General features: G+C 51.5%; 1 protein-coding gene across 8 annotated transcripts in view; it reads right to left on the minus strand.

The window, feature by feature from the left end:
* Positions 1-22,088, minus strand: part of RHBDF1 (rhomboid 5 homolog 1) — a 67,812-nt gene that overhangs the window by 17,478 nt on the left and 28,246 nt on the right. For 2 of the 8 annotated variants that reach the window (XM_027882715.1, XM_027882716.1), the window contains exons 3-4: positions 2,337-2,481; positions 241-371 (exon numbers count right to left, since the gene is read on the minus strand). In XM_027882715.1, the coding sequence (XP_027738516.1) occupies positions 241-371; positions 2,337-2,459 (254 nt within the window). In that variant the 5' untranslated portion in view covers positions 2,460-2,481. Of the gene's footprint in view, positions 1-240; positions 372-1,784; positions 1,803-2,336; positions 2,482-12,207; positions 12,248-16,844; positions 16,968-17,620; positions 17,734-17,837; positions 18,216-18,537; positions 18,692-22,088 lie in introns of those variants that run through there. The other 6 variants (XM_027882719.1, XM_027882717.1, XM_027882714.1 and 3 more) reach the window with 6 other exon arrangements.

Consider the following 22,088-nt stretch of genomic DNA (forward strand, 5'->3'; position numbering starts at 1 on the left):
GTCCTGGCACCACCATCTTCCTCCCAGGACCTGTCTCCTCACGTACTAAAGACAGGCTAGATAGCACCACTGGGCTACCTATTGGCACCCACTCTTCCACAAGCTCATGAGGGATAACACGGGAGCCAACCACACCCTGCTGTGCCACCCGTGTGCCAGGCAACGGGGGCAAGAGCAACACTGTAAATCCACGACAAAGGATGGCAGCGGATGGCAGGATGCCCTGAAGCAGTGCCTCACCTCTTGATGGTCTGGGTGATCGAGGTCTGTCGTTGTAGCACCGGTCTCCTCCCGTCGTGGGGCAGGGAGGGCACGCGGCTGTTGTCGGCCGGCATGCTCACGCTCCGCAGGAACGCCTGGCGCCGCGTCGGCTGCCGGGGGGGAAGCAGGAGGCTGTCAGTGATCTCAGGGATGCCCTACGGGGCCAGCCAGGCTGGGGAACACTCAGCAGTTCAATAGGTATTACATGAGCTCCTGCAACACATCCACCCTCCTGGCTTTGGTCTGGCCAGAGGGAACCCACACCGCGCACTCGTGGGCCGCTCCACAAGGTCACAGTCTTTACAAGCACAGTCAGTGGGATTTGCTTCTCAGGTGATTATTTGGTGACTCTGGATCTGCATTAAAAGCCCTTGAGAGCTGTGGTGGGTCTGTCTGTGCTGTAGCTGCTGCCTGCTGCAGGCTAAGCAAGCTGGGAAAGGCACACCGGCTTTGTTTACAGCCTAATAGTCTGGGGCACACTCAGGTTTGAAAGCTCCTGGCATGCCTTGGCTAAATGTGACCTACCAAATATAACACAACTCACCAGGCTGTTCTCAGCTCATACCACTGCCTCCCCAGGGCTGCTCTGGATTAAATTTTTTATCAGCTTGGCAGAGACACCATCTCCCATTTGTACAATGCAGGCTGAGCAGTCTATCCCTATGGAAAGTGAAGCTCTGAGCTACTGTTTCTCTGCTCAGACACTCTCTGCCTCAAGACTACTTCAGCCCCTCTAGCCCAGGGAGCTCATGTTCTTCACCAGTGTTAACAATTTTGCTGCTTTATGTAAAAACATGCACAGATACTCAGGTTATAAGCCAAAGGAGCACAGGATGCACTCTTATCCCAGGCTGTGCACACAGGACCCTCAGAGAACATCACCTCCACCAGCTTCCAGCACAGAGTCTCTCCAGAAGTTGCCCAACTGGATTTAGAGATTTCAGATGAGGGAACATCCATCAAAGCCTTAAATAAATCATTCAGAAGCTTTCAACCTGCACTGCTAACAGCCTGTATTCCCCTTTTAATCCCTGCAGACTGACCCCTGATTTTTTTCCTTCCGAGGGGAGACCAGGACCCAGGTTTATCTGCCAGAAGCTGTCACATAATCAAAGCTCATTTTAGTCCCTGGATCACAGAACGGTGAAGAGGACAGTTCTTGCTATTCCAAGTGCAATATAAGTTCCCTCTTAAGCCAAGCCTGTCCCCAGTCCTGCTCCAGGGAAGCTGTGTAACCCTGCATTTCTCTGATGGCTAAACTGTTCTTCCACATAAGTGACTGAACCCAGTCCTGCATCCACCCACAGAGATGGGCAGAAAGAGCCCTCCAGCTCTGCCCTGGGTGCACAAAGTCTCTGTTCCTGCAGCAAGGCCACATGAGCAGCCAGCATTCATCTTACCCAGGTCTCGCCCCTACGTCCCTTTTTGATACCTTAGCGGAAATTCCTGATATTTTTCCTATTCCCAGGACAAATAAGGACACTTTACTCTCAGGCTTTGCACAGTTTCTATTAACCTATCACCTCATCTCTGCTTCAGCACTCTTCAATGTTATTTATTTCTCATCCCACATGGTTTTCTTATGTTCCTCATGCTGGTAACAGCTTTGTGTTGCCAGTAACTGTTCTTTCTCTGCTGTTACTGATGAAAGCCTGTCATTATTTTGGCTATTCATAAGTCAGATTCATTCCCAGCTCATTTCAACACAAGCTGCAGCACTTCCAGGCCCTCATGTTAGTCTAGGAGCCCTCCACTCCCCCAGTCCCCTTAAGAAATGCTTGTTTGAATACCTCACTCCCATATCCCCAGCCAAGACAGTTTTCACAATGCCCACATCCAAACACTCACATCTACTGATCTGAGCACATCAGCCACCCACCCTCACCCCTCCCACAGCCCCCTCAAGGGGAGATAATTGCTGATCATAAATTCACTCAAAGGCTCTGCCCTGTCTTATGTGGCCTCATGACCTGCCATCACACGATCCCTCCCTCTCAGCCAGGACTGTCAGAGACCCCAGGCACAGACAGGCTCCCAGCACAGCTCCTTCCCAGCTCCTGCCCCACCCTCTGTACCTGCACAGGCTGGAGGGGCTCCTCTGGCACTGGCACAGGCACTGGCACCGGGATGTCCAGTTTCAGCCATGGTGGCTTCTTCCGCTGTAAACTGCTCGTGCTGTCGTGCCGCGCCTCCGACATCGTCCCGCGCTTGTCCTCAGGCCTGGGAGAGGGAGAAACCAGAGTCAGGAGGGAATCCAGCTCATCCCTGACACGCTCCGTGCTCAGATGGGCTCTGTGCCCTCCTCCAGGCTGTGACTGAGGACCCAGGCCCCGCGTTGGATGGATTCCCAAAGCACCCCACCAGGGCTCAGGCGTCACGGCTCGTGACCGCACCGGCCAGCCGGGACTCGGCACTCGGAGGACACGGCACATTCCTCGGGCCCACAGGACCTCGAGCCAGCTGCTGAGACCACAGGCACAAGTCCGAGAGTTGCCTCCCATGAAGGTTTTTGCTGAGGCTACTACGAGATTCAGATTCCTTAAGAACCAGTTATGAATTAAATCTTAATGAGATCTGGATCCAGTCCAACCAGCTAAGTGACTGCAGTACCAAAAGCCACTGACCTCCCTCTAAAACCAGCTCGTGACTCACAGGCAGCCTTCCTCGCCCACCCAAAGCTGAAACACCACACTGCCCTACCTACCTACCACTTCAGAAATTAGCAAGTGGCCGTTTCTCACTGCTGCTTCTCATCTCTTTTAAATGCAGTCATTTTCTAGAAACACAACACAGTGCACAGAGCAACACCAGTACAGCATGAACATTAGAGAACTAGCAGTAACCCTGACCTAAGAGTGGTTTTCATATATAAATAATAATGATATGGTATTTAAATAAAAACTGCTGTGTTACCAAAGTGCCAAAGCGAGCAGAGTGACTTGCTGTCATCTTGCCCACTCTCCTGCAGTTTTCCCCTCCTGTTTAGGTCACAGGCAGTAGGACAGGGACAACATAACTCTATCAGACTGGCAGAGCACCTACTTCACTGTGTATGCTCAGAGAAACAATTGAGAAAATAGATTTCACTGGAGGAAGATCAGCTCAGATACTCAAGATACTTCCACATGTACTTTCCAACCTAAATTATACTACAAGCCCACATTTCTTCCTCTTCTAGCACACACACAACTGCAAGCCAGCAGTGGGAGGCATGTGTGCTGACTGGGACAACAGATCCCATTCCCTCACAGCGTTGTCCTGGGCCACAGATCCCATAGGGGACAAAAAAAATAAATCAAGTGTCCCAGCCTCTTCTCCCACCACGATCGACAGAGCAGTCAGTTAATTCTGCAGGCACACATGACTTAAAAAGGAGAAGAACTGAATTAAAGCTTAGTGCTCTAAAAAATGTTAACACAGTCCATTTATTTTAAATGCAGAATGAGTTTAACATGCAAAGACTCTTCCTTTAACATGCAAGGATTCTTCCCTGAGAGAGGCCAAGTCCTAGGCCAGGAGCAGAGGCAAAGGGACCTCCATCCTTCCAGACATTCAGCACTCAACAAAACAAGGCCCTGAGCTGCCTGAATTATCCCAGCCACAGCGGCTGAGCCAGACAACCTGCAAAGGTCCCTCCCAACCTAAATTAGGCACTGGTTGTCCGAAACACGCGCTGCCTCGCATGGCATTTCCACCATATTCCCACAGCTCCCTGCAGCTGCTCCGGGCAGGGAGCTGCACTAACAGCCAAGCTCACCACTGCAAGAGATACACAACGGGGCGGGGGGAGGCAGGGGGGAAATAGGTCAACAAAAGGGAGAGGGGGATGATCTGGATCAGGTTGGGAGAGGAGAATCTCATCTAAAAGGAGCTGCAGACCAGCTGCCGGCTCGGTCGCGCACGCCGGGCCGGCTGCCAGGAGCGCCCTGCTCAGCTGAGCCGGAACGACAGAAAGGGAGGGCTCAGCTGTAGGTGGATGAAGGTTGGGTTTCAGCAAATACCACAGGCCCCCAAAAGTCTGGGAATTCATGACCCAGCCTGTACAGACATGCCCTTCGTACGTGCACCATGGTCCTGTGTGCACAGACGCTGTGCTGTGCATGAGAGGGACATAATTCCTTCCTTCCCTCCATCCTGAGCCACTGGCGTGGCCAAATACAACTGTTCTGACTTCCTATAAGATGGGAATAGTGAGAGTATTGGGGGAACTCCTGCCTGCACTTGGTGAGGGTAAATCTGCTATGAGATTCACTGAAAGGTCTTGCACACAAAATGGGCAAACTTGTCTTCACGGTGAGGTCAGAAAGCAAAGCAGATTTCTCATACCTGAAACACTCCCTTGGTGCAATGCAGAGAGCTCCAGCATTTACCCCTGAGGATCACAAAGTCTTCCTGAGATGCTCTAATCAGGGACCAGCTGACAAAGACAGAGCCACAGCTCTGGGGTGACCAAACACAACCCATTCCTCATAACTCAAGAGCCTCCTTTCCGTGCCTTCAAGGGCAAATTTCAGAGCCTCTGAACTAGAAACTCTTTTTGCAGCATCTCTTCACTGAGCCAACAACACTCAACTTCCTTCCTGTCCACCTACAGAGCTGCCTTTGTGAGCAGGAGCTCTGGGTGTAAAGAACACAAACATGTGAGATCTGCAGCTTTATCAAAGTGAGGCCAAGCCAGGAAGGCAGAGAATGAATCACACCTGTATTGCCCAAAAGCTGCTGCAAGAACGCTGCGCCCCGTGAAAGACTTTCCAATTAAACCTGTTTTCAGTTTCCCTTCCAAAATTGCCACAGACAGTGGCAACATCCATGTATCCCTCACTGATTTCACCGCCACCCTTTCAGAGCAGAGCATGGGATCCCCAGCAGTGTGGACACATGGCAAAGAGGAGGACAGGGCACGCACACACAGAGGGGCAAGCCTGTGGCCTTACAATTATCCCTAAAGTTGACTCAGCTTTGTACTTTAGGCAAGGAGAATACCTCAGGGAATATCTGAAGATGTAATTCACATCCTGACAGAGCAATGGATCGCTCTACTTTCTCCCAACTTCAGCAGTTACAGAGTTCTTGAAATAGCAAAGTACCAAAATGCACATAAAATAATTGTGCAAGTGCATTCAGTATTTAAAAGCCAGGTGATTTTCAAGGGTGACAGCAGAGTACTGAGGAGCAAATCCCTTTTTTACTTACTAACATGTTCACTTCCCAACACAAGTATGCAGTTAAGACAAAGCTGTTCAGCATTCCCTGTGTGCATTTGGAATGGACAAAAATAAACCTTACAAACACACCTAGGACAGAATTTGCAGCGCCTGATCCACTGTGCAGCCACAGTACAAGCCAGGCAACTGTCTCTGGCCCTGGGCACAAAAAGGGCTGGGGTATGGCCACAGGAGGAAGGTCTCCAGGGGGATACCAGGGAGACTGAACGTGGATCCAGGTGTATAGACAGATGTACAGCCCAGCCTTACATGGATGTATAGCTGTGTACACAGATGTGCAGATGGACGGTCCAACACTCTGCATGGCGGGTAACACCCCTTATTACACCTGGGTCTCACTCAAAGTGCTGCAGTCACTGATTTCTATCTCAGCATTGCACTGAAAGCACTTGCTGAGTTTCACAATGACCCCTTGGTTATTTTTAGGGGTTACTGTTTCAGGATCCGGTGTCCATGTATTTGATCAGGCCAGTGGGGTTTGTTTCAGAGCTGACTGCACTGACACGTGTCTTGTTTGAATGGTCCCACATCATCAATCCCAATTTCTCAGTGCTGCCAAGAGGTCCCCAACAGCAGCAGGATAGGAATACACTCAGCACAGCCATGCAAGGTCAGGCCAACTGTCCATCTACAGCCAGTGTCTCATTTCCAACACAGAATGCCTGGCAGGGGGTGAAGAGAACAGGATCACTCAACAATCCTGTCTCCCAGGACAGAGCACGGCACGCGCTATGAATAACTCAGAGGCTTCTTGTAACAGAGATGTCTTCACATTTAACAGTTCTGCATCCATCTCCATGTCCATCCAATTGCAGAATTCATCCGAGTCGTTCTTTAATCCAAGCAGACTTTTAGTACTCATAACTGCACATGACAAAGCTGAAACGTGCTGCGTGACCAGCCCTCTTCAGTTTCTCTGCAAATCTGCCATTTCCTGGGGTCACTTGTTGCCCTGTAGTTCTTGGGCTAGAAAAGGGATCAGCTTTTCCCTATCCTCTTTCTCCATGCAAATCCTGACTCTACAGATCTCTTCCATGCTGTTCCTACCAGCCTCTCTTCCCATGAATGCACTGGGATCCACATCCAGCAGCTCAGTCCCTGGACAGGAGCTATTTCAGACCCCTCACCTGAGCAATCTGGAAACACAAACTCTTTTCCAGAGCACACAGGCTGAATGCAGGGCATTTGCAAATCTATCTTCTTCTAATGGATCGGCTGTGTGCGGCAGCAGCACAAAAATTATTAATAATGTCCATTTCAATTAAAATAAACAAACAAAAGAAAAAAGAAAGTGTAGATTGCAGATACTCTGGGAAAGTCATCTTCCGAAGCTCGGTGCCAAAGCAAGGTCACAGCGTCAGAATGAAAAGCAAATCCACTGTGCTGTGGGTCAGGCTGAGAAAGGGGGAGAGTACATTAAATTCCAAAGTTGGCACATGATCAAGAAAAGCTGCTTAGTGAAATCCACTGACCCAAACAGTGAAGGAAAAGCCTTGTCCAGAAGCCTGAGCATGCCCCTAAAACTGACAGGCATTCTAAATACATTCAGGGATTTGTACAGTCATTTCAAAGACAGTCCAACCTTCCATTTAAACAGACAACTGAAGTTATTCCCATGTTGACTACTTTTCTTCCAAAAATTCCATTTTACCAGCATTTAAAATAAAGCTGGGTTTGTGTTTTTTTTCCCCCTAAGAAACATTCCAAACAAAAACCAAAACAAAACCCCAACTTCATTCAACCCAAACAAACAAACAGCATCTGCTTTTTCCAAGACCACTGCTCCTCTCCAGCACAGCATGCACATGTTCCTACAGACAGCGCCGGAACACCAGGGCTATCCCACTGCAATCCATCCCATGGTCGGGCTCCAGCTGCTTTTCTCCGGATTTTAAACCTCCCTCACTGCAACAACTGCATTTGCAGTGCCTGCTGCAGAGCCCCAGGCAAGCCCTGTGTACCTGAAGGTTACTCTGGTTGAGGAACACCGGCATCTGGAGACAGCAAAGAAACCCGGATCCTCGATGTGTTCTCCAGACAGAGCGAGCCAGAGGAGACAGCAGGTTCCTGGCTGTGCCTCTCTCCAGCAGGATTGCTGCTGGCACAGCAGGGAAACAGCAGGAAGTCCAAGGAGAAGAGGAGCAATGGGGTTTCAGTCTCGTGGCTGCCAATAAAACCATCTAGCACGGATCAGACCCAGAGAGTTACTCACAGTATCTCAAATATCTGAGCCAGCCCTGTAAAATAAGGCAGATGGAGGGGCTGAGGGCAGGCAGGGACGGGGAAGGTGGAACAGGCCTGTGACCCTGCACTCTTGGGGAAAGCTGCTGAGAGCACAGCAACACCCAGGCGTGGGCTGAGACCACCCTGAGAAACCACCTCAGAAATGAAACCATCAGCCCTGCCCAGGGCCCTCTCCTGCTTTCCAGGCCCTCACTGCCGAGCTGGGAGGAGATGCCATGAGGCTTTGCAGACCCGCAGGCTGCCCAGCAAGAGGCTGGGTCTGAGCAATCCAGGCACCTCAGGGCACAAGGCTGGCAGAGCTATGCAGACACACTGCCCTTTGGGCCCTGCCCAGCAGGGAGCTGGCAGCACTGCCATTCCCACACACCGTCCCTCTCGCTGCTCTCTGCCACGCACAGGCTCTGCCTGAGCTCTGGTAGAGGCTGATGCTGCCTCCAACAGCCTCAACAGCACCAAATCACACAGGCAACAGCTCCCCAGGGCCCTGGTTCTGCTCGCAATCAAACCACCCTGCCAGCAACGTGCTGCCCAGAGAGCAGCCTTGCCTTACTCCACCGAGCCACTTCAAGGGGTTTCACCAGCACAAAACTAACCCTAGCAAATTATTTCCTGTTGATCTGGCAGCCTGAAGAGGCTCAGACAATTTCAGATAAGCCCTGTTGCAACCTGGAGCGGAAGGGTAGGCCCAGCCCATTCGGTGATAGCTCAGCGTGGCAGCAGCTCAGCTCAACCATCAAATACAGCCCCAGCCACTGTCCCCTGCCTGTGTGACACTGTCCTTCTCCAGCCTGGCATGTCAGTGCTCAGGGAAATGCATTTGTCCCTGCTACATCCATGGAGCCCCAGTGCCCTGCTCTGGAGAGGGACCAGGCAGGAGCACTGGGGAACAGCCAACCTCTTATTAAAAGAAGCAGCTTCCCTGCAGGTCACTGTGGCACACTGTGAACCATACAATTAGCTGAGAAACACCAGCAGGAACTGCCTGGTTTGGAAGAGGCCAGGGGAATGGGAAGATACATGAGAAAAAAACCCAAGAGTTGGGATCTCATGCAAAGCCCGGTAGGGTGACGGTGTGCAAGAGGCACACTGAGAGTGCAAAGCTTCAGCTGGGACCCACTGAACGTGGACAAGGTTCAGCTGCATACAGAGCCAGAGGGGTTTAAGTACAGGTAATAAAATCTTGTGCCAGTGAAGTCTGAATGTACATGAGCCAACCCCATGACCAGCAAAGCAGACCTGATATCCCTCTGAGCAACTGGTTTTCTTGATTTTCAGAAAAAGAGGCAGGTCATGACGGAAATCAACTATAAGTGAGCTCCTATTGGAATGCCAGCATTAAAAGATTTCAAAGCAGCTTCACCAGGGATCTGAAGGGTATCCAGGTGTGATGTCCTCACACAGAAGAGGGAGGAAAACAAGGGAGCTCAAAAAACTCTTCTGATTCCTTTGTCTGTACATGTGTAGTTGAACTTCTTCAAACACAGGTTAAAAGGTGACCCCCAACTGCAACCTGCAAACACTCACACAGGCAACAGACTCTGACCTTTGAAGTCCTTTTGTTGCAGCAGACAAAAGGCAGAATACTAACAACACAGAAACCAACACTCAAAATTCAAGCTAGGAAGGTGTCACAGCCTCCTGAGGTGCAAGAGAACAGAAGAAGCAGTGCCCCAGCCCTCTGTGCTGCCCCTCTCCTGGTGCTGCTCCACAGCTGTCGGGTGATGCACACTGGGAACCAACCCACACGAGCTCAGCAAAGGAAACAGCCCGTTCCAGCCCAAGCTCCTTCCCACATGGCTCCACAAACACTTGTGCCAGCACAAGGAAAGGGGAAAAAGCAGGAACAAACAGAGCAGCTGGAGCCAGATGACTGGGCTGCTTCTGAAGGCAGTACAGTTCGAAGGGATCACGAAAGCAGGGCCAGAAACTCTCACTTGTAGCACTGTGGGAAGCCAACAATTACCTCGGGGAGGTGGTAGGGTCGGCATCTCTTGATGCTTAAATAATCTTCTGAGCAGTGCCCTCAGTGCATGTGTTGAGTGCAGCAGGAATGAAAATACTCCTGTATCACCAGAGGCAGAGTGAATTTTTTTGGTGGGATCATTAGATGGTAAAACATCCAAACCGTTCCCGGATTTCTCCAGAGCTGACAGCCAAGCCTCACGCATGAGCAGCTTCTACTCAGGGGTTCCCAGTGGAGGAACTTCCCCTGCCTGGAGCACCCACAAGGAACTAGCTGGAAGGGAGCCAAGCAGAGCAGGCTGGGCAGAGGGGCCTTTTCCATCTCCTAACCACGTGTGGCCCCAGTGACAGAGGCAGGTTCACAGCCCCAGCCAAGCACACAGGGCCCAGGTGATGAGCGTTCATCAACTCCACCTTCCAGAGAGAGCAAAGCCAACCCAGAGCCATCTACACCCTGCCTGGATATCAGCAAGGGGAACAGCCTGCATGTAGAACATAGCCAGCAAGGAGAGAGGGACTGGAAGACCTTCTGGAGTACTTTGGTGTCTTCATCTTGTTTGTGTTTGTCCATGAACACGCCCTGCAGCTTTGCTCAGAGAGCCCCAGCCTGCCACCACATCCAACAGCCTCAGTGCCAGCAAGAGAGCTGGTTTCCACCAAGACATCCATCACCAGCTACCAGATGGCTGATGTGTCTCAGGAATCCAGGATGACACCACTGCTCCAGTGCCACAGAGAACGCAGCCAGAACGGATAGCAAGCGCAGCCACATTAACAACTCAAATATTAACAATTCCAGCTACAAACAACTGACTGCCAGCACTGGAAATGCATCCAGAGGAAGGATTATCTTGTTCCTGAATGCTACTCAAAGGTAACCACAGCTGCCTGCTGGGCTAGTGGAGCCCTCTGCTCTGGGGTCCCCAGCAGCCCCAGCACAGTTGTCTCAGTGCTCTCCATTCTTCAGCTCCTCACTAACAAAGAAACAGGAAAAAGTGATCTCAGAAACTATTTTAGTGCACATTTAACTCATTTAAACAATTCAATGGGGCTTTAGAAGACCCTGCTTCAGACTTACTTCCATTACTAGTAAAATAGATGCCCTGTAAAGTACTGGCTGACCCACAAGTGCCATGGGCACAGTCACCGCCTCAATTACACAGCAAGGTGAGAGTCACAACAATGCTTTTGTCAGTGGAGCCATGACCCCACTTAGGAAACAGAAGACAAATGCAACAAAGGCACCATTTTTCATTGAAATACTGCATTTTGAAGTTTTTTCTACCAGCTCTCATATTCATCACAAGTACTGTAAGGGCTCAGGGCACAGGGAAAGCCAGGAAAACATCACTGGGGTGAAGCTCAGGAGAGCAGTAAACACTGGCCCTGGTTGCTTTCGGAATAGCTGATGCTCGTGCACCCACCCCAACAGCGATTTTTTCAGTGAATTAATGTCTCTTTGTGATTACAGCATTGCTTATTTAGAAAATATGAGATCAATAAACAATTGATGGAAAAGCAACTGCCAAAAACAGTACTCTCCCCTGAAAAGATCACAATAGGCCAAACCAAAAATTACATGAGACCAAAAGCCACCCCATCCTCCACAGCCAAAGCTCTGGGTACTATAAAAAGCTAAAAATCACTGTTTGTTGCGCTAAATAAAAAGGCTTCAATGGCAAAGGAGATCAAAACTACCACAAATGACAACATTTCCTATGGAAAGTTACATAAAACCACGCTGAATAGCAACCTAAAAAAAATCTTAAGAGGAAATAACAATAACAAACGCTGGAGCCACCAGAAGACACACTTCACATTCAGGAAGGATGGAAGCTGCAAAGCCACTCAGAACAGCTTGCTCTGCATGTCCCTTTCAAACTCAGAGCATCCTCACCCCCCACCACACACCTCCTCTCTCCAGCACCACCACACTTCTGTCCATCTGGGTACCAGTGAGGGAATAAGAAACGAGACCCAAAGGAGATCCTTCAAAGGAACAATTAAATAGCCAAGGGCTCGGAGCAGAGCTGGTTTGGCTGGAGATGTTCTTCCTCAGCATTAGCTAATAGAGCAGCCAGGGACACAGGAGAGCTTGTCTGCCACTCTGATGCTCTAATTTCTACCCTGGCTAGTGCCCAGCAGCCAGGCACACACATCTCCAACTGGGTCTAACTGGAAAGCAGCTGCAGGAAGAGCTCGTCTTGCTCTGCAGGCGTGTGAACACCTGTGTACATCCATGTGTGCCCAGTGCACCGACTCAAATAGAAATAATCTTAATTCTATCTTGGTTTTAGAAAAAAAAACCAAACAAACCAATATTAAAAATCTAAGTGAACCGTACTTCTTCAGTGTACATGAATGGCACATTCTTTCTCACTGTCCTCCCTGAAATTACAGTCCCAGAGCAGCCAGGGGAAAAGAAGGAACACTCACACGTTTTGGCACCACTCACAGTCTGCTGTCTTCTACAGTTCACTTCAAGGCTTTGAGTTTGAGCAACAGAGAAACCTACCTCACATGTGCTGGTTGCTACAGGGCAGTAACTCCTGAAATTCAGAAGCTCTGTTTGTCAATCCCGCCGTCTGAGCCCTCAAGATTTTAAAATTCAAGCTGTTCTAACTTTCACTGAGCCAAAGCCAAGTAAGTGCCAAGAGCTGAAGAACAGTAAGAGCGGCGTCCTGTGCAGCTTCAGGATGACCTCATAGGGATTGTTCCTTTTTAAAGGAAAGCAAACCTTCAAAGCAGGGATTGCTGCTGACCAGCAGAGCAAGGGGCTGGCTCTCAGTGAAGTGGAAACAGGAAGGGGAGGAGGAGGCAAAGGTAGGCTTTCCAGAAAAGGCAAGATCAGGCATGTCCTGCTATCTCTTCTCCCCTTGGGAAGGCTGTGCCGTGCCAGGGAAGTGTTGTGCAATGATACCTCTTAGTTCACTGAGAAGAAACTACATTTCCTTTAATAAACACTGTGCTTTAGAGATGCTCTGACTTCTAAGGCAAGGTCTGTTTGCTGCTGAAGGCCCCAGAATTTGAGAGCACATCCGCTGCTCAGGTCTGTATCATCTCAGTCCTATGATGGGCAAAAAATAGCTTTAATTATATTAGAAATAAATTGTTTATCTACGTAGCTGAAGAGTGCACCCAAAGGAAATTACAGCAAGAACAAGCCTTATGTCAATCTGACATTTGCTGTCTCTGCAGCAAACAGAGCCCACAAGCAATGGAACATACACTCTCCAGCTTTGGGAGATCTGACAGCTGAGGTTATTGTGAAGAATAAGCTCTCTGCCTTCACCAAGTGAGAAACAGCCACTGCTTGTTATTCAAAAGGATTTGACCATAGTTTGGATGATTTGTTCAAAAACTCAGCTACTAATTTGCTCCTTGTGGCATCGACCCAACACACAGTAAAAAAAAAAAAAAAAAAATCCCACTTCCTCATTCCTGCAGCAGCATGGACCGACACCAGGATGAGGGCTGAGATCTGAAGGGGGCATCAACTGGTCCTGGACAGCAGCTGGATGAGCAGGACCAACACCAGGAGCAAACAGTCGGAAATCCCTGAAGCTCAACTAACAAGGATATGACAACAGGCAACCTCAGCACAGACGCAATTTCCACTTCTCCCTGTGGAAACCTCACTTCCCAACGGCACAGACAAGCCCGCCTGTGGAAACACAGAGGTTGGCAGGCAAGCCCTGCCCGCCTCACAGGGCACTGGAGGGAGGGTCTGCACCACTCTGTGCAAGCTGGCCTGGATGGCACGAGCAAATATCACACACCAAATCAGTCTGGGGTTCTCCAAGGACATGGAAAACAGAGCTGCCAGCACCACCATGGGAACTGCTGCCTAACACATCCATTTCCTTCCAGGGTTAAATCTTGCCTGCTGCTCACTGAACCTCCTGGGACCAACAGCTGCAGGGCTAGGACTGCCCCTTCTAAATGCTTTTCCTCTCAAAGGGGTGTTACTGGACAGTAGTAGATTAGCAACAGGTCCTGAAGTCCATTCAGTTCAACTGGTTCTTCTGCTAGTTCTGAACAAACCAAAAAAATAAACAGGAAAAAAAAGAGGGAAAAAAAGAATGAAACAACCAGCCATAAAGCTTAAAACAACTCCACCGCTGGGGAGACAACTGCCTGCGTGACCGTGGACACCAGGGTTTCCCCTCCTCTGAAGAACCTCCAGCAGCACTGGGATGTTTTACCCACCAGCCAGACCCAAGTCCCACTAAATTCAAGTTGCAGCACCCACAGCACACACACTGAGACATTGTCACTCAGCAGAGAGGATAAAATAGAGCTCTCTGAGCAGGCAGGCAACATGTGCATTCTGTGGGTTACTTAAAACTACAACAGATTCATACCTAGCACAGGGAGGCAACCTCACAGTAACAGAGTGAGACCTGCTCATTTTGTGTCCCTTTCATACCAACTTGATGATGATAAATGTTAGACTTAGAGCCCAGCACCTCTTCTGCTGAAAAAGAAACTAATCCATGTCTGAGATCAGGGAAAATGCTAAGGAAGGAACCCATCCTCGAGTTTTAAGTACTTCTACTGAAATGGGTCATATACTGGCAACAGGCTGGTGGCTGCAGGAACATCAATTAATAGAAGTGTCACATCAGGTCACAATTAATGCTGGAACCTCTGAGAAAGGCACATGGTCTCCATGGGATGCCAAAGCCTCCAGAGACAGCTAAGGAAGAAAGGCAGCAACCACAAGGGAAGAATCTTATCACAGACTGTTCTGCTGGATAAAAGTTCCAGAGTTACAGATAGAGAAGCGTCAGGATCTTCAGCTCGCAGCCAGTCCCACTTGGCAGGCACAACCCCAGCAGCACACGGGGTGCTCTGCCAAACCTTTTGCTGGATACACTGACTGGAAGAGGAAAACAGCCTGGTGCTCCTGGTCATGTTGCCCATCTCAGGCCTTCAGCACTAACCAGGCTGCGCTTGAGATCTGACACACTGAACGGAATCAAACCTTTCCTAATTATATCTGAGCATGAGGGCTCTGTGCCCAGAATAAACTGTCCTATCACGCCACTCTCAGCAGACCCTGCCTCTCCCAAGGGAACATGTTGGGACTTGCTGGCTACTCTCCGGGGCTGGATTCCAGAGGAACAGGACTGATGACCCCAGAAGGAATTCCTATTCCTGCCTGGCGACCTCGCTCAGCTGCAGCCTCGGTTCAGTCCCCGCCACGAAAGTGAAACGAGCCGTCTGCCAAGTCCAGTGACGAGGAACATAACTCCTGGCTGAGGTGACGCATCAGCACCAAGCCATGAGAAGGATGAGCTTGCTGGAGAAGAGGTGCCTGCTCTGCTCCACAGGCCGAGCAGAGCTCTCCCATATCCAAAGCTCATCCCCCTGGCTGAAGCCTATCCAGCACAGAGAAAGACATTCCCGAGACCAGGGCCAGCCCATGGCTTTCCCCAGAACCTGAAAAGCCAGTTTGTAGGCAGATCTCTTGCAAGTGTATTGCTTAAAAAAAAAAAAAAAAAAAGGCCTGTCATGGGAAGTCCCAGAGCAGAACTAGTTTTGTGGGAGTTGCTTTTACGCTGCACAGCATTAACCTCCTTTCATGGGAACACACAGAAGCAGGGACACCACGGACACACTGCTGCCTTCCTGGGGGGGGACACAGAGACCAGAACAGAGCTGGGGACCTGTTCCAAGCCCACAGCACCTCCTGGAAGGCTGGCAGTGTCCCACCTCAGGAATGGCACAGGCTCCCCACGAGCCCAAACATGGACAGTGCAGATCTGGGCTGCCCAGAGGAGGCCACGAGGATCTAAGGACATAAAGACAGATGCGGCAGGAGGGAGGGCTGATAGCTGTAATTACAGCAACAGAGGGTTAAAGAAAAAAAGGCAGACGAGCCCTTTCAGAAAGTCCTTTTAACAATCAAAACTTGAAGGAAGTATCTGAAAGTTCATCTCTGTCTTCCAACTGTATCAACCGATCTAACACGAGTCATCACCTCCTCCTGCTAAGCCCGTGCCACTGAGATGGAAGAGCTGGAGAGCAACATCTATCCATACACTGGAGTGGAAATCCCATTCTCCTTCCAAGGCTCTGCTCCCCAGCTTGTCCCAAGCGGGCCCTTTTTACCCCCTTGGTCAGAGCACAAAGGCAGCAATGTGTCCTTGCTGCTCTATCAGCATTACTGCAGTTAACGCCCCGTGCTCCTTCCTTGTCCCGTGATTCATTCAGAAGCACCTTGGGCTTCGCTGCCTTGTCCCTTCCCGTTACGTGTGACTGTTTTTTCCCCTTACTGCAGAATGCAGTTTTCTTCCCAGAGGAAATTAGCAGGCATAGGGACAAAAACAGGAAGAAAGGAAACAACTTCCTGCTCGCCCTGAGACCCGGCCTGGAGACATCCCTGACCAGCACCGTGCACCCCGCCACGAATCCAACCTGCAAGAGAAGCAGCAGCCACAGAAGCGAGTCGTGCACAAGGACAGGCACCGGACAAAATTCCTCTGTGCTGCCACTCACCTCTCCCGAGTTACACTGGAGAAAAGCACAAGGCAAAATACGTCCCAGAGGCACTTCGGCACTGCGGGGACAACTATGTGTGTGCGGCACGATGCGGGGAAGGGCTGGTCGCTCGCTGGGGAACCCAAAAGGACTTGGCACTGAGGGTGCAATCCTGCAAAGCTTTGCTCTTGCTCGCGTCAGGGTGCTGCGATCCCCTGCTCCGTGCCAGCAGTGCAGAGTGTGAGAACTCCGTCCAGGGACTCGATCCAGCAGGAAAACTAACCTTTACACGTAAAAAGCCGTACGTTTTCCAGCAGACCATCTCCCAGAGCGGCTGCCATACCGCGGGTGCCAGCATCAGGGGAGGGATGGGTGGGAACGCGTGGAGACGGGGTGGACCCGATCAGCTGAAACAAGCCATGAACGCGCACCTTCACCTACAGCCGAAAGCACCGGGATCGCCGAGCTCCCAAACATCCAAACACAGGGCTCGGGGGCGGCACCTGCCTCCGGCCGCGGTCTCACCCCCGCGGGCCGACCAGGGCCGCTCCCTGCCCGGCTGGGGCGGCGCGGTCCCGGTACCTCCGCCGGGCAGGCACCGGCCCCGGTCGGACGCCCCTCCCGGCTCATCCCCCCCCCGGCTCATCCCCCCGGCCCCGCACTCACCGTGCAGGCGGGCGAAGCGCAGCGGCCGCTCGGGTTCGAGCCGCCCCCCCAGCGCGGCTTAAGGCACCGGCGCCGCCGAGCTCGGCCCGCGGAGCAGACTCCTCCCCCGTGCCAGGGGCCGGCCGGGCGGGCACGCCATTCACAGCCTCGGCATGCAAATGGGAGCCGGGACCCGAGCGCGGCTCGGCGGGGAGAGTCCCGGCGGGGAGCTGCCAGCGCCCGGGGCCGCGGGACGCCGCATCCCGCCGCGCCGCCCTGACTCACGGGGTAGGAATGCGCCGCGCCGGGCGGAAGCCACCGGCCCGCCCGCGGCCCCGAGCCCCCGCCTTCCCCCGCGGCCCGCGGGGGGCAGCGCCCTTTGGCCCCTCGGCTGGGCTGGGGTGGCGGGGTTCAGCTCCCGGGCCCGCTGGCTGGTCCCGCGGCTGCGTGCGAGCGCCGCTTCCCCGGAGCGCTGTGCCCGGGCGATTCCTGCGCCGGGAATCCCCTTGGCTGGGCACCGCTGAGCTGCCGGGCCCTGGCCCCCGCTGCCCCTCGTGGGAACCTTCCCCACTGAGCCTCGCACACGCTGGGTTGCGATGCCACCAGTCCCCTCGGTCTTCCTTGCTCTTTTCACTTTATCTTGTCTTTGCCCCGTTCCCCCACATTTAGTCCTGTGTTTCCCATCAAGTCTTCACACCTCCTCCTCCAGCCATGTGGTTAGCGCATCATCCCTTCCCTAAGCTGATCCTTTCCTCCCAGCCTAATCATTTTCCCCTTTCTGGAGGGCATCCTCCCACCTCGATTGCTCAGCCATCCTCGCCTTTGTCCTGGGATTGCTGCCGAAGATTTCCCCATCCATCCTCCCCAGAGCACGGGCCAGCAGAGCTTTGCGGTCACGCAGAGCTTTGCTGGAGCTCCAGCGAGGCCTTGCAGCATCCTTCTTGAGCAGGTCCCCAACCCACAGCTCCAGATGCTTTCAATATTAGTAATAACTGGGGGGATAATGTTCATTACCATCCTACTGCGTCTTCCCCGCCGACCTGCGCGATCCAGAGGAGCGGGAGAGCCGCTGTTGCAGGGGCCGGCGCTCCCTGCGCAGGGTGAGCTCATCGGCACCGCACCCACCCCTGCGTGTGCCCACGCACGGCAAACAGCAGCCACACGTCTGAGGCAGCCCCCCAGAGAGCCCTGCTCACCACGAGCGAGCGTGTCTCGTCAGCTAATGAGCAAACACAGAGCAGCCCCAGCTAGTCCTGGCTGAGGTGGAGACCAAATTGCACGCAGAACCCTGACCGTCCGCAGAGCTTAACAAGGCACAAATTATTTTCAGATGTTTCTACCGCATAAACAGGAGAAAGAAGCGTCCAGTAAATGCAACAGAGCAGAGATGAACTCACAGGGCCCTTCAGCATCTCCCAGGAGGAGCGCTCTGGAGCTGGAGTGGGAATCTGACCCACCCCTGCTTGTTCTTTGCCTCCTGCCAACAGTATGTGCATTTTGCAAGGAAAGCAAAGCTCTGTCACTGAAACGTGACTTCTCGCTCCTGTCTGCAGCACTTTTGCAGACAGCTCTGCTCACCCCATCCCACAAACTCCCATTCCCCAAGGGCTTCCCTGCCCAGCCCCCAGGGTCTGTGGGGTGGGATTTTCCCCAAACTGCAGGTATCTGCACTGAGGTGGATAAAATTTACTCTCACAGTAAGGAATACACCTACCTTGCTGCCACTGCCAACCAGGGTGTTTCTCCTTCAGTGCACTGAGTCCTCCCAGCCTAAAATAGATGGAATAAGGTGACTTAAGGCCAGCTGCTGACTGCTCGAGCATGAGATGGTGCATGGCAGCAGTTTTTTTGCTGAGGACCCACCAGTCCTGGTCTGGAGCAGGTCATCCAGCCCAAGAGCCCTGTTTGCTTTCTCCCTCATGAATGCTTGCAGGGAGTACTTCTGTTTGAAATGTGGCCTCTGAGGACCAGCTGAAGGAGAGCTCTTTCCTGGTGCTTGTTATGTTTAACGTGAACATGTGATTACATGAATTTGCTTCGTTCTTCTCCGCTGGAAACTGGAATTTCCTCCCTTCTGCTCGAAACCCATGAGAAACTGTGATCTTGCCACAAGACATGCTTAAGACCCAATGAAATAGATATCCATCAGCATGCAAAGTGCAGCACTTTTACTGCTGCAGCTTGCTAAAACTGCTTCAAAGCCTGGTGAGCCACACACCTGCCCATTACAGGCAGGCAGTGCTGGCTCTGCACTGGCCAGGAGTGGTGCAGAACAGCCCACGGGCACTGCACGGGATCGTTCAACACGTCGTCTCTGTCAGCATCCCCTCCTGCATGCGCATGCAGCGCTCCTTGGAGCACTGATCCCATGTCATCAGATGTTCAGTGGGGCTGCACTGTATATGGATTATAATCCAAGCAGGGAAATGGTGGTGTTGGCCTGTGCTTATGGCCACTGCTGGCCACATGTGGCCCCCAGGAGCCCTGCAGTGCTCTGAGCCAGCACAGCCCCTTCCCCTTCACCTCCTTACAGCCTATCCTCGCCTAACCGTTCTGTGAGCACACACAGTTGGGGCACACCAGGAGCACAGAGGCCTGTGTTTATCTGGATTGCTGATTACCTAGACAGATGATTTGATTTTGACCTGCTTTGTTCAGTGTCTATGCCAAGAAAGCATCCCAGTATCCGGCAAGCACAGCAGAGAGCATCAGACCGCAGCCTCTGCGGGCAGAGCCGAGCTCTCCTTGCCCTCTGGAAATACACGGGCTTTGCAGTGCCTCCTGTGCTGACATGAAGCAGCGGCACAGCCCTGGCAGCTGTCCTAGCAAACAGGGAAGAGGTCCAGAAAGGCCTGGGATTTCTTCTGGGGAGGATTAATAACACAGAAACCCGAGCGAAGTCCCATGGAGTTTCAAATGCAGGTGGCCTGGCCAGGAGCCAGAGAGGGAACTGCCAGGAGCGAGAGGACGGGGATTCCCTTTGGGGAATGCCTTTCCAGGGTGGATCAGTGGACCTGCATCCCCTTGTTAGGGAACAAACCAGGTTCCTGGGTGCCAGCAGCTGGTCAGGTTTTCATCCCCAGCCCTGTGTGGGGGAGGATCCTGTGGACAGAAGAAGTGGGGTTGGTACTGTGGGATCTGTTCACCAGGGCTGCTCAGAAATATCTCCTCCTCTTCCTCAGCACCCTGCAGCTCCTGGTGTGCCACTGGCAACGCTGCTCTCTGCCCCAGGGAGAGCAGTGTGGGCTGCTCTGAGCACCCAGCCCCAGCAGTGCCCTTTCTCACACACTGTGGGAGTGTTGGTGCAAAATGCTTGGAGTACAGATGCCTCCAGATTGGATGCCAAGCTGGGAATGGTGCTGCTGACCTCCAGAAAAAAATATTGACATTTTTCGGAGTGCAAATGAAATACCTTTTGCTTTAAAAAAAAAAAAAAAAAAAACACCCAACATCCTTTCTACTAACAAGCAGCTGTGTTGCAACTTGAATTTCCTACAATCCACTCAATTTCTATGAAGTTCAAAAAAACCTAACACTGGGTGGAAAGCCTTTTGAAGCCTCTGTCACCCTCAGGCTCCAGCAGACAGTGCAGACATTATTGGTGGGGTCACTCAGTGGCCAAGGAGGGACACAGAGGTGACTTTTTGGCCTGGCAGGTCCATGCACCTGGTGAGGTGCTGGAATGTGCCATGGGCTGAGCTGGCAGCAGGTCCACAGGAACTGGGGAGGGTTAAGCCCACAGAAGAGGTCCAAAAATAAAACCAAGCCCTACCATCCTTTTCTGCAGCTTATTCAGCCCAAACCAGGACAGATAATTCACTTCACAGGTGTGTTCAGCAAGTGCCTGTGGGGCTGAGGACCAAAGCCAGGAGAGGAGGAGGGAGAGAAGCCAAAATGCTGAGGATCTGGGATGGTGGTGATGCCCCAGACCGCTCCCAGCCACAGGAGCTGCTGCCCAGCAGAGCACGAGGAAATCACATCAAAACTCAACCCCTTCATTTTCTACCCAGATTAATTGCAGTTGATCATTCCCAGCTCTAGCCACTGGGAATGTGTGTGTTTGCAGTGCCAGGAGGAGGTGGAGGAGTGGAAATGATATACAACTAGGATTTCATGGGGAACCCTTATGGAAATGTTTATTTTCAACTTTTTTCACCCAGAAAATCCACTCTGATCAAAATGGCAATTCTCATTTTGGTCAACCGAGAGGGGGAATTGGTCATGGGAAAAAAAAAAAAAAAAGAAAAAGAAAAAAAAGCATGTGTAAAGAAGGCTATGATTTCCAAAATATTTAGGAAATGTCACTTAACAAAATAGCTTCTTTCTCCCCAGTCTACTTCAGCACAAAAAGGAGCTTTTAACATATGTATGTGTATATATATATATATATATATATATATATATATATATATATATATATGAAACAGATATATAGATATATGTGTGTGTTTCATATGGAAGGAATAAAAATGTCAGGGGAAAAAAGTAAGACGAAACTCCCAAAATATCTGTTATGTAGCCTGAAAGACTCTTATCATTTTCCAATCCACTCTTGGCAAGAGATGAAATAATATTGCTTCAGAATTTCAAAACTGGGCAGATTTATTTCCAAGAGGCACACGAGGACTCTTACAAAGCAGTCAGATACAGAGTGCAGTGGCCAAGGGTGTGATCAAACCCTTGCCTTTGGAATGCAGGCCTGGAAGAGCCCAAATCCTAGTTGCCCAAATTACCTTGTAGTTGTTGATCTGTAATTCTGGGGTGCCTGGGCTTGGAACAGTGACTTTCATCTAAATATCCAACTTCTGCTAACGGGGATTGGATACAGAAGGGAAAAATGAGCCCCAAGGAGTGTGAGCTCTGTGACCAGTGGCTTAATGTCAGGGTGGTGTTTGGGGTCCCTGCTTGTTCCCCCACCAGGGCTGGGTATCAGCCACCGGTGTCACACTTGATCCCAGTACCAAGAGCCGCTCCTGCTGATGAAGAAGAGGAGCACAAGAGGTAGGAACGTGCCCATCAGCTTGCAGATGCCAAAGAGGCCCATCCCCAGAGCAGGGTGAGGAATGATGTCAGGTGGACCAGCAAGGTTTTGCAGCCCGCAGCCAGTCAGTGCATCCTCCAGGTGGCTTCCAACCTGCTGCACGGGACAAGCCTTGAAGGAGAACACTCAAAACTGGCAGTAAGGAGTGATCTAGTTCAGCTCAGACAGAAGAGCATCATGGAAAGGGCCTCAAACACAGCGTTAGCCACAGTGAAGTTCAGCAT

The sequence above is a fragment of the Empidonax traillii genome, unplaced genomic scaffold (assembly GCF_003031625.1).
Source record: "Empidonax traillii isolate 1590-97213 ecotype Southwest subspecies unplaced genomic scaffold, ASM303162v1 scaffold111:size2041728, whole genome shotgun sequence".
Taxonomy (NCBI): Eukaryota; Metazoa; Chordata; class Aves; order Passeriformes; family Tyrannidae; genus Empidonax; species Empidonax traillii.